At 36.5% G+C, this 12,300-nt stretch overlaps 1 protein-coding gene across 4 annotated transcripts in view; it reads left to right on the top strand.

The window, feature by feature from the left end:
* The window catches only part of mybl1.L (MYB proto-oncogene like 1 L homeolog), a 36,685-nt gene that overhangs the window by 16,131 nt on the left and 8,254 nt on the right, over positions 1 to 12,300 (top strand). For 2 of the 4 annotated variants that reach the window (XM_018266315.2, NM_001087710.1), the window contains 10 exon segments: positions 336 to 441; positions 521 to 589; positions 1,826 to 1,918; positions 3,048 to 3,268; positions 4,167 to 4,344; positions 4,718 to 4,789; positions 6,581 to 6,688; positions 7,900 to 8,127; positions 9,490 to 9,807; positions 10,797 to 10,936. In XM_018266315.2, coding sequence (XP_018121804.1) covers positions 336 to 441; positions 521 to 589; positions 1,826 to 1,918; positions 3,048 to 3,268; positions 4,167 to 4,344; positions 4,718 to 4,789; positions 6,581 to 6,688; positions 7,900 to 8,127; positions 9,490 to 9,807; positions 10,797 to 10,936 — 1,533 coding nt within the window. 4 annotated transcript variants of the gene reach the window in all.

Raw genomic sequence — 12,300 nt, 5'->3', positions numbered from 1 at the left:
GTGTAAAACTAATTCATTAATTGATGAACAATGCTTTATTTAGAAATATGCCCACCTAGCACAGACCATCTAGTAACTAATCTGTCCAAACATTAATAGTGTAAGACATGGTATGAATAAAACAATGGGAATTTATGTGATGTATCCATGGAATAGATTAGTATTGCCTCTTTCTGCTTGTTTCCTATACATTCCATGAGATTTTAAATATCCTCTTACTAATTGGAAGGAAATTCATTAGCATTATACCGACTCATTCTTGCATTAGTGTGCTTTTTTAAACCCGGCTTTATAGTTGTCATCCTTATTTACAATCATATGCTTTCTCTCCATAGTGAAGACGAAGAGGAGGATGGTCAGTTTACAGAACATGATTACGATGTCTCGCTTCAGAAAGGGCCAAAGAAACCATGGAGCAAATTACGATGGACAAAAGATGAGGTAACCTATTACTGGAGATGGTTTTGCCTGATTCATACTTTCTTATAAAGGAACACTAAGTTTGTTCATATGTTGGCAGGATGACAAGGTGAAGAAGCTGGTCGAAAAGCATGGAGAAGACTGGGGTGTGGTAGCTCGCCACTTTATTGTAAGTATGATGTTATGCACGCAGACTTGCAATCTAAGTGATCAGACAGGTAGTGGAAAGCATGGGCCCTTCATTGGAAAATCAGTAGCAATTAATTTGGGTTAAATGTGCTAGTGATTTCTGTGCAGAAAAGCAGTGGTGGAACTACCGGGGGAGCAGGGGGTGCGATTGGACCAGGGCCCGCACCCCGGCAGCTCGATCAACGATTAAAACCTCAGTGAAAATCGCGTACGGAGCGGGGTGGGGGCCCGGCTGCACGTCCTGCACCAGGCACCCCCCCCCCCACAAGTTACGTTACTGAACAAAATGGAGGGGGATATGGCAATTTTCAGTGGAAATAAAGAATATAAAATTATTTGTAATAATTAGGGCAGCCTATTATTCACCGGTACAGCCTAAAAGTATGCACCATTTTAATTGGTGATAAAAATTTCCTATGAGTTGTGCAGTGTTAACAGTGTTATTTTACTACTGCTCAGCCAGTGTTTACTGCAAAACTTAGGAAAGAAGCAAACATATGTGCGGATGGTATATATTTAGTACAGGGGACAAGCAAGAAGTACTGCCTTCTGTCTATCAGATCTTAGCAGTGCTTGTAATACACCATGCCATGGAGAAAATGCCATCCTTACTTGCCCTTTCTAATCACTTACAGACAGAAGAGAGGGAGTTAAGGGGGAAAATACTGGCTGTGTGGTGGGAAGCAAGCTGATATGACTTCCGATTAAAGTACAGGTAATGGACCTGTTATCCAGAATGCTTGGGACCTGGGATGTTCAAAAATAGATCTTTCTGTAATTTGGATCTTCATACCTTAAGTCTACTAGAAAATCATTTAAACATTAGATAAACCCATTAGAGTTGTTTTGTTGCCAATGAGGATGAATTATTTTTCAGTTTGAATAAAGTACAAGGCAATCTGAAGAAGCTGCTCGGATGAGTAGTGAAACATCTTCATTGATTACTCAGCAAGTCCAGTTATTTTTAGATTTACCTATACTAGATGTACAAGGCAATATTTTATTATTACAAAGAAAAAGGAATTTATTTTTAACTTTTAATTTAAAATGGCATCTGTTGAAGATGGCCTTTCTGTAATTGGCAGCCTTCTGGATAACAGGTTTCCAGATAAAGGATCCCATACCTGTAGCAGTATTATACAGAGTTATCTAGAGGCAGATGGGTTTTTTGTCTTGAACACAAACTTTATGTATTGCTTTCTTCTATCAATTGTAGAACCGTTCAGAAGTACAGTGCCAGCATCGTTGGCACAAGGTTTTGAGTCCTGAACTTGTCAAAGGACCATGGACCAAAGAGGAGGATCAAAGGGTAAATTGGATTATGTCATGATTATCTAGAACTGCACTTCTCTGCCTATTTTTTACAAGACCTCTTTCTTGCTTTGCAGTAACCCATAACTAATTCCTTCATTAAAATTTTAAAAAGAAATCTATTTTTCCAAGTTTAAAAAAATGGTAGTTAAAGCAAATAGGTATTGAAGAAACTCTTGCCTCTGCCACAGTTACATGTTCCAGGAACTAGGATCTATAGTACTAAGCATCTGCACAAAGCATGAAATAAGGTGCAGGTGAACAAACATGTAGTGCAGGTATGTTCAGCTTTTTTTCTGCTAAATCAGTTGCACGAGTCCAGGCCCTCATCATACAGAAACTAGGATCTATAATAAAATAAAATGTATAGACAAATATATATATATATATATATATATATATATATATATATATATATATATATATATATATATATATATATATATATATATATATATATATATATATATATATATATATATATATATATATATAGTAAGTAAGTTGCAGGTAAAACTTAATCCCTTTGTAAAATATATAATTAAGCAAGTGAATTCTTAATGAATCAGATGAAAATTGAGCATAGGACTGGCCAGATATGGGATGACTTTGACGTAGTTGGCCATCTTAAAAATATTGTAATATATGGACAAACAATCCCTGTTTTGTTTAAAGGGTAAGGCATTTTTCAGTAGCAGTATGCACAAAATGTCTCTGTCTTAAATATATTGATAATGGGTTGAGTGCAGGGGACTCTTGTATTTGTCTATATGTATTTTGTGGTCACAGCCTCATTGCACCCCCGCCTAATGATTTTTAAAAATTAGTGGTGAGCACAACTTTCTCTTGTTTGTAAGCTCCACTGAGGCAAGGACTGGTGTGAATGATGTAGAAAGTGCTGTGGAATATGTTGGCACTATATATATATATATATATATATATATATATATATATATATATATATATATATATATATATATATACAGTATAAGCCATTTGCTGTTATTAAGTGTGAGACTCTTTGCTTCCAGTAATTTTCTAAATCTGTTTTCAGATCTGTTTTCATATTATTGACTAAATTAATGATAATTAGAAGAGTACAATTTTTTTTAACTATGATCTTCCAGGTTATTGAATTAGTTCATAAATATGGCCCCAAGAAATGGTCTATAATTGCCAAGCATTTAAAAGGGAGAATCGGAAAGCAGTGCAGGGAGAGATGGCACAATCACCTAAACCCTGATGTGAAAAAGTCCTCCTGGACAGAAGAAGAGGATCGCATCATATACAGTGCCCACAAGCGCATGGGGAACAGATGGGCAGAAATTGCCAAGCTACTTCCGGGCAGGTATACAAGTTTTTGTTGGTTATTAACACTGTCTTAGAGAAGAAAAAAGCCCATTGACCAAGATAATACTGGCATCAGTCTCCCTTCATGATTGGCAACTTTTCCATATATATAAAAATATGTGGATGCTTGCTTGCTGAGATAATGTGTTTGTTTTTGACCTGGGAGTTTGTATGTTGTGTCTGTAGGGTTTTTCTCTGTGTTCTCACTGTTTTCTTCCATATACCAAAAACATACAGGCATAGAGGCACTTGACAAAATTGACCCTGATGTATGTGTTGTGTACATGTGAAAGGGACCATAGAATGTAAGCTCTACTTTGGGATGGACTGATGTGAATGAGGTATAATTTTTGTAAAGCACTCTAAGTTAATAATTGTATTGCGTGAAAACAGTAGATGGAGGGGAGCACTCACTGAAACTGTGTGACTTTGGCAAGAAGCTTTACTCCGTCCTGGTACATGTACCACACCCCCAGATCTGGTGTCCTTAACCAATAGTAAAGTCACAATCATAGAGCACTGGAGACTCAGCTTCATCCATTTAAAATATCAGCTTTATTTATTGATTTAAAAAAACACCCATCAAATTGAGATTTTATGATGCACCATAATCTTGACACGTTTCATGGTGTCTCTCCACTGCTTCAGAAGCGAATTCTTTTGAGCACGAAACGGATCAAATGAATGGAGCATCATAATATCTCCATTTGATGGATGTTTTTTTAAATGAGTAAATAAAGCTGATATTTTAAATGGATGAAGCAGTCTCCAGAGGTCTGGAGTATATATAGTATTCATTTATATGTAGTTGCTTTCCATACTCCATATAAACATAGTATGCAGTATTATATTGAGAAAACAAATGCATTCTTTATTATTTTTGCATTTTATTTTAGGACTGATAATTCGATAAAAAATCACTGGAATTCTACCATGAAACGAAAGGTGGAGCAAGAAGGCTATTTACAGGATCTAATGAACTGTGACCGACCGTCCAAACTCCAGGCCAAATCCTGTGCCGCACCTAATCACTTGCAAGCACAAAACCAGTTTTATATTCCAGTCCAGACACAGGTAATGACAGTTTTGCTGTTGATGTACAAATATGGCACTTCTCTAACTTATATATAATTAGAAATATATGTTTTACACATTCTGCAACATTTTTCAATTTTTTTATACAGTCATCACTCCTTGATATTGCTCTTTTTTGGTTTTAAGTTGATGCTGATCATATCCATTTATCTGCACCCGCACACTGTGCCTATTAAGTCATCCTCACTTTAAAAGCTGAGCAATGCTTCAACTCTTGGGTAATGCCAGACCATCCATAATAAATATTGCTATGTTGTTATCAAATGTGCATTTTATGTTTTATTTGTTATTTCAGAGTGAATTTTATAACCCAATACATTGGCAGTAACACAAGTATATTCTTTGCTTTCAGATTCCAAGATATAGCTCTTTGTCCCACGATGACAACTGCATAGAGATTCAAAATTCCTTTTCTTTTATCCAGGTAAAGTTCACTGTACCAAAAAATGAATATATAGGGCATGAAAGAAAACACAAATCTGGTGGAAATATAGACTGTTGCTGAAATTAACTGTTTTTTTCCATTGATACAAACATAAAATAGCTACTTACTAATGGACAGTCCTTACTTGATTTCCTTTGGCAATATAATGTTAAATTATTCATAGATGTGTACAAAACTTGCTTTATATATCTTTGTGTATAAAATCTCTTGAAACTGTTACATGAATAAAATAATTAGTTGTTCAAGTGGCTGAATCTAATTTCCATATTGACGACATTAACCTTAATGTAACAAGTTTAGTTAAAAGGATTGTTCACCTTTGAATTAACTTTTAGTATGATGTAGAGAGTCTTATTCTGAGACAATTTGTAATTGGTTTTAATTTTTTTCCATTATTTGTGGTTATTAAGTTATTTAGTTTTTTATTCAGCAGCTCTCAAGTTTGCTATTCCAGCAGTCTGGTTGCTAGGGTGGAGTGGAATATGAATAGGAGAGGCCTGAATAGAAAGAAAGATGGGTAATAAAAAGTACCAATAACATTGCATTTGTAGCCTTACAGAGCATTTGTTTTTAGATGGGGTCAGTGACCTCCATTTGAAAGCTCGAAAGTGAAGAAAAAGTTTAAATAATTCAAATGCCCATCCTATAACATAATAAAAGCTAACTTAAAGTTGAACCTGCCCTTTAATAGTAACAGTCAAAATTTGGTAGAGCAGACTGAAATAGTTACACAGCATTTGTGCGTACATGGCATACTTTCTTTGATTTAATCACATTTTCCCTTTCAATGCCTTTCTCGCTTCCCTGTAGGGCAGGGATCCCCAACTTATTGAACCCGTGAGCAACAATCAGAAGTAAAGGAGTTGGGGAGCAACACTAGCATGAAAAATTTACTTGTAGTCTAGTAGCCCCTGTGTGGATTGTCAACCTACATTGAGGCTCTGTTTGGCAGTACACCTGATTTTTATACAACCAAAGCTCCAAGCCTGGAATTCAAAAACAAACACCTCTTTTGAGGCCACTGGGAGCAACATTCAAGGGGTTGGAGAGCAACATGTTGCTCAGGAGCTACTGGTTGGGGATCACTGCTGTAGGGTAAATACATTTATAGTCAGAGAAAACCCAAGGTTTTCAGGGAGTCTTAGCCTTCCCCAAAAAGCGACCAGTGGTAATATATAAATTTAGTTTTAAGATCTCCGATGGAAATACGTCCCTTGACAGCCTTAGGCTAGTGGCACACGGTGTGTTTTTCCTACTAGTATATCTAAGTGAACTGACAGGCACTGACTGCTTTAGCCTGTCCAAATATAAAGGTGACAATAGATGATGTATCACTAAAAGTTTTGGTACGTGCATGGTGGCTGAATCATCAACTCAGACCTAAATCTATGTTGCATCCTGCTGTTCTAAACATTCATGCTATATATATATATATATATATATATATCAGTACCCAGGTGCAGGGACAGCTCATGTTAGGGAGCCTAACTGGGACCAGTGGTCAGACTGGTAATACTATGTAGGTCTTCTTTCTAAAGTGTTCTTGCCAAATGTGGCACCTTGATGGCAATAAACAACAGTAAAGATTCTTAACTGTTGCAGACACATATACAGTACACCAATTTTTACTGCTAAAATATCAAAAACTGAAACTCATCCACTTGTCGTCTTCACTTTACTAAGCTGTCCTAAAGTGTGTGAAACTCCTCCTTTCTTTCTTCATGACTATTGTTCTTCCTCTTTCCCTGTTATCTCACATGCCTTTCTCAGCAGCCCTTTGTTGATGCGGATGATCCTGAAAAAGAAAAGAGAATAAAGGAACTTGAGTTGCTACTTATGTCAGCTGAGAATGAAGTCAGAAGAAAGCGGGTACCATCTGTAAGAATTGTGTGACCCTTTCCCCAGAATTCTTTCTATTAACCTTCTATGTGGCTCTTCTCTGTCTTTTTAATTTTCAAACACTTTCTTCATTATGGTTTAAGCAGATGCTTCAGCACCTATGGTGCTAGATCTGGATTGTAAACACCCACCTTCACTAAAATTAGAAAGAATCTAGTTCATTTCACAGTGCCATATATCTTGATACAGGTGCAGTATGAACTGCTGTCTGAGGATCTTGTGAACTCTGCAAGTGAATGTGCATCAAATGTTTTTATTTTGTGCAGAGAGGAATTTACACAATTAATGCTCAACAAAGAATTAAGCCATCAGACACTACAAGCCTTTGGAAATATAAAATACAAGTTAAAAATACTTTTTTGTGGGAAACCTAGATTATAAAAAGGTTTTCTAACTGCAGATACTGCCTTGTCTCTCACACTGTCTGTGTCTTGATACTATAGAAAATGCTTTGCTTCTTCTAAGCCCTGCTGTCATTCTGGTATAGGTATGAGATCCGTTATCTGGAAACCCGTTATCCAGAAAGCTCCGAATTATGGAAAGGATGTCTCCCATAGACTCCATTTTATACGAATAACCTAAATTTTTTAAAAAATGTCCTTTTTTTTCTGTAATAATGCAACAGTAGCTTGTACTTGATCCAAACTAAGACATAATTAATCCTTATTGGAGGGAAAAACAGTTTGTAGACTTATGGCGTGGAGATCCAAATTATAGAATGATCTGTTATCTGCAAAACCCCCAGGTCCTGAGGCTTTTGGATAATAGGTTGCATACCTGTAAAATAAAGAAACCGGGACATGGTAATGTATTAATTGGGGTACAGTTTGGTTTCATTTGGGGCTGAACCAGATGAAATCGACTGTATTTGGGACAACCACCTGTTTGCACATATCATGTCCTGTACAGAGCGATACCATAAATTCTACCAGGCCTGCTTTTTCCTTGGTTAAAATTTGTGCTACTGATTTTTGTTTTTGGCAGTTTTAATGTGTAAACCGCATTTTTATGAAGAGTCAATGTGTAGAAAACTAGACATTGGCTGTTTCAAGACAATGCTATTTCTATCTCCAGTATTATTGTAATTTTTTCATGATAACAGTAATGTGCACATTGTACATGTTATAGGCTTCACTTGGCATGCCAATAATCTGTATCTGTGTCCCCTGTCTGTTCATTTCTCTTTGTAGGGGAGTTCTTTAAGCTGGTCAGAAAGTTATCATATGGGGGAGAGCATGTCCAATACAATGAGCCACTTAGAAGAACAAACACATGACTTCTATAGCCTAGATGAAATACCCAACACCTCTGGGCAGCAAAGTGTGGAGGACAAGATTTTGGCTCCAGAAGCAAACATTGTACTGCAGCCTCTGGAGACAATCCCAGAATTTTCAGAAACCTTAGAGCTGATTGATGTGGTAAGTGCAAAAGTATTGTTTAGATGAACTTATTATAAAGCAAGCTTTCAGTTGGTCTTCTTCAGTTATTTTGTATGTTGCTTCTACCTATTTTTGGCCTGCAACTGAAAATTCAACTTGGTTAATGGGGTCCCTGACCCCAGCAAATAAAAAAAACAGAAGGCTAATTTGCAGATAGATTTACAATAGGAATATATGAATTTTACTAAATCATAGTTTTAAAGTGATCTATCCCCCTAACGCTTTTGCATTCCCATTGCAGCAAGGTAATTTGCTGTGATTTTATAGGACAGTAATGTTTAAAGGGATAATGTGCTTTTCTTTTAAATTGTAAAATAATGTAAACTCCTAAATATTATATGCTCCCAACAATCATTGGATGTAGTCACATTAATAGATACTACAATATTTAATCTTCAGGTTAAGTATATTCCCTTGATGTCAGTGTAGTTTTCATACACCTGTATATAAAGTGGCAGTATACACCCTTTTTTTAGTATTATTGCAGTGAATAGGGCATGTTTTGAATATAACTTTCTGCCTATTATTTAAATATGCAATATTTCTTTTCTTAAATAAAATGGACATTGCATGGACGATCACTTGTGAACGTTCCGTACTTGATGGTTGGTAGCAGTCTTTTTAATATGGTTCAGCAGTTGTTAAAAGGTTGGAAGCTGGGCATGCTTTACTCTTTTATGATTCAGGCAGTTTCCATGTTAGAAAGAGAAATATGTTAAGCATAATAGATCCTAAAACAAAAATAAGCATTTATACTGTAATATTCATTAATATAAATGTTATCTCTGAATTCACAGTATAGTTTTATGTGTACATTTTTAAGATTCCTAAATAATAAATGCCCACAAAAAATACTAACACAGGTATTGAGTGCAAAACAGAAAACAAGGCTGGAACAGGTATGGGGTTGTACTTATGAGCCCGATGCCTCCCTAGAACGTTATCTCTCAAATGATATGAAATATTGCACTGATATCAGCACTTTAATTGAAGATGATGGTATCATCAGAATATGAACTACAGGTATATGAGACCTATTATCCAGAATGATCAGCACCTGAGGTTTTCCGGATAACGGATCTTTCCGTAATCTGAATCTTAATTTTACTAGAAAATCATGTAAACATTAAATAAACTGTTTTATTATTAAAAACAGTGTTTTATTATTACAGAGAAAAAGGGAATAATTATAAATAATGTGGGTCTATTAGAGACCCCCTTTCCATAATTCAAAGATTTCTGGATAATGAGTTTCCGGATAACAGATCCCATACCTGTACTAGACATTGGTACATTTTTATGCCATAAACATATCCTATAAACCTTTTTTATATTTAACAGGATACTGTTGATTGGAATAACATTGAAAGCTTTGAGTTGCCCTTTACTGCTTCCCCTGCCAAGCAGACGCCAATGAAATGGATCCATGAGATTTCTCCAGAGTGTGCACTTAACTCTTGCTTGGTGCAGGCGGATGGAAGGGGTTCAGCAAGTAGAGTGCTCTCCTCATCTCCTGCTATAAAGTTTTACTCACCCCCGACAATTCTAAGGAAGAAGAAAATTCACTCTGATTTGTCGCTTACTCCAGAAGTACGGGATGCCAGCAATGTTGTTCTAAAGGGGACACCAGTAAAAACACGCCAGTATTCCCCCTTACAGGTATAACAACATTATGATCTTTAAAGAAAAGATATGCTTATTATTTCTAAGTGGAGCACAGAAGGAAACTGCAATAAAAGGCAAATTGTTTGCTGTAGACTTATTAACCCATATGATCCAATCTCTTGTTTGCTTTTAGGGGTTATTTCACACAGGGCGTTTTTGGGAGATTTGGTCGTCTGGCGACTAATCGCCTCGTTTTTTGCCGCGACCAATCTCCCCAAACGCCTTCCCTGTTCCTGCGCCGGCTAAAATGAAAAAACGCCAGCGCTAATCACACGCGGCGGTTCGTTTTCCAAAGTGGCCTGGAAATCTCCCCAAAACGCCCTGTGTGGACTTACCCTAAATCATCAGGCCAGTAAATGCTCCCTGCTGATTGCTTGCTATGAGTTACTAGAACTGGAGCAAACTCTGCGCATGTTATTGCAAAGTCTCTGGTATATTTGTAAATTTACAGTTGTTGAAATTAGTTGGAGCTGTCATATAGCTTGCTCTGGCAGTGTTAAATTAAAAAATTACAACTCCAAATGAACAGTGACCAGGTTATCATGGAAAAAAAAACCTCTTTAAATGGGTTTTTTAAATCTGAGCTAACTTAGTATGATGATGTAGAGAGTGATATTCTGAGACAATCTGCAACATGTAGAAACAAATGCTCTATAAGGCTACAAATGTTTTGTTACTGCTACTTTTATTTACTCATCTTTCTATTCAGGCCTCTCCTATTCATATTCCAATTTCTTATTCAAATAAATGCATAGTTGCTAGGATAATTTGGGCCCTTGCAATCAGACTGCTGAAATTGCAAACTGGAAAGCTGCTGAATAAAAAGCTAAATAACGCAAATAAAAAATTAAAACAAACTGCAAATTGCCTTAGAATATCACTTTCTACAAAAGTTAATTGAAGGTGAACAACCCCTTAAAAGAATAGTTAAACACTAAAAACAAATAAAAATCAAATACCTTTTCTTCTTTATTCCTTTCAAGTTATTTCGCTCTGGAAATGTTCAAAACCATTTGAATCTTGACAACCTACCTCTCACCTCCACGCCAGTATGTGGGCAGAAAATCTCTGCAACTCCCCTACAGAGGCAAATTACACCTAAAAAAGATAAAGAAAATGCTGGGTAAGTCATTGGGTGTTTAAGGAAATGCACTGTGTATCCTAGGTTGTTCTTCAGCCTGCAAGGCCTCACTTTGTTCTGGCATTTGCACAAGAATATTGAGTTATGGCAATAATACGATTCTGGTCTGTAGCCAAAATAAATCTGGTAAATACATTATAATTACAAGCTTGTGTGCCGCGCCTAATTCTGCTTTGAATAATATGATTCAGCCATAATAAAGATCATTTCATTCTGTAACCAAAAAATCAGTAGCCCTCTAAGGTCTTTACTGTTTCATGTATAACATTAATTATAGATTAAGCTGTTTTTTTCCTCTTTGTAGTATGGTGCTTGTATGTGTGTCTGTACTGTTTGTATATTTGTATGTCTTGGCATGAGGCCGAGGTGCTTTTATATCTAACTCAGAGGTGAATTTTAAATACCTATTCATAACTTTTAATACACAAGTTTTAGTGAGTCATGTGACACTAAATGACATACTAAGCGTCAATTACTCCAAGATGATTGCTAATATACTTTTTATACTATTTTTTTTTTTTTACTTCTTATTTTTATTGATATTACTATATTCCACACACGTATACATACAACACACATACATACAACACCTATATCTTGTCGTTGCCATGTTTATTCTCATTTCAAGTGACCCTGACACTTGTGAACTTTTAGCATCATTTAGCTTTTTGAAAGATCCCAATTATTGTGTGTTTTTGTTTGTGGCTTCAATAAATCAGGCTCATTTCTGAACCCTTAGATACAGGGAACCTTTTTTTCTTTGTTCCTGTTAGGGTCAGGGCACACAGGCAGATTCAGGGATATTAGTCGCCCGACGACAAATCTCCTCTTTCTTCGGGCTGACTTAGCTCCCGAACTGCCTCCCATGCCTTCCCGTTGGCTAAAATGCAAACCGACCGGCGGGATGGCACTCGGTGTGATTCGCTTTCCGAAGTCACCCGAATTGCCTCACAAGGAAACTTCGGAAAACGAATCTCGCCGAGTGTCACCCCGCCGCCTATTTTCATTTTAGCTGGCGGCGAGGCAGTTCGGGGAGATTAGTTGCCCGAAGAAAGAGGAGATGTGTCGCTGGGCGACTAATCTCCCTGAATCTGTCTGTGTGCCCTGACCCTTATGCTGCTGCTGGCAGAGGTAAATATGTCAGAAAAAAGGAATTATCATTGGTATTACACATATTTATATTCTTAGCATAGTAGTACTTTTTCCATCTAGATGCCTTTGGCAAGGTGGAGAACTGTTATAACCAGGGTAGTTCACCTTTATATTAACTTTTAGTATGGCATAGACCGTGATATTTTTAGGTCATTTGCAATTGGTCTTCATTTTTGGATTATTTAGCTATATGT

Source organism: Xenopus laevis, chromosome 6L (assembly GCF_017654675.1).
Source record: "Xenopus laevis strain J_2021 chromosome 6L, Xenopus_laevis_v10.1, whole genome shotgun sequence".
Lineage (NCBI taxonomy): Eukaryota > Metazoa > Chordata > Amphibia > Anura > Pipidae > Xenopus > Xenopus laevis.
The sequence above is the reverse complement of the archived record's forward strand: the minus strand, read 5'-3'. Positions and strand labels throughout refer to the sequence as shown.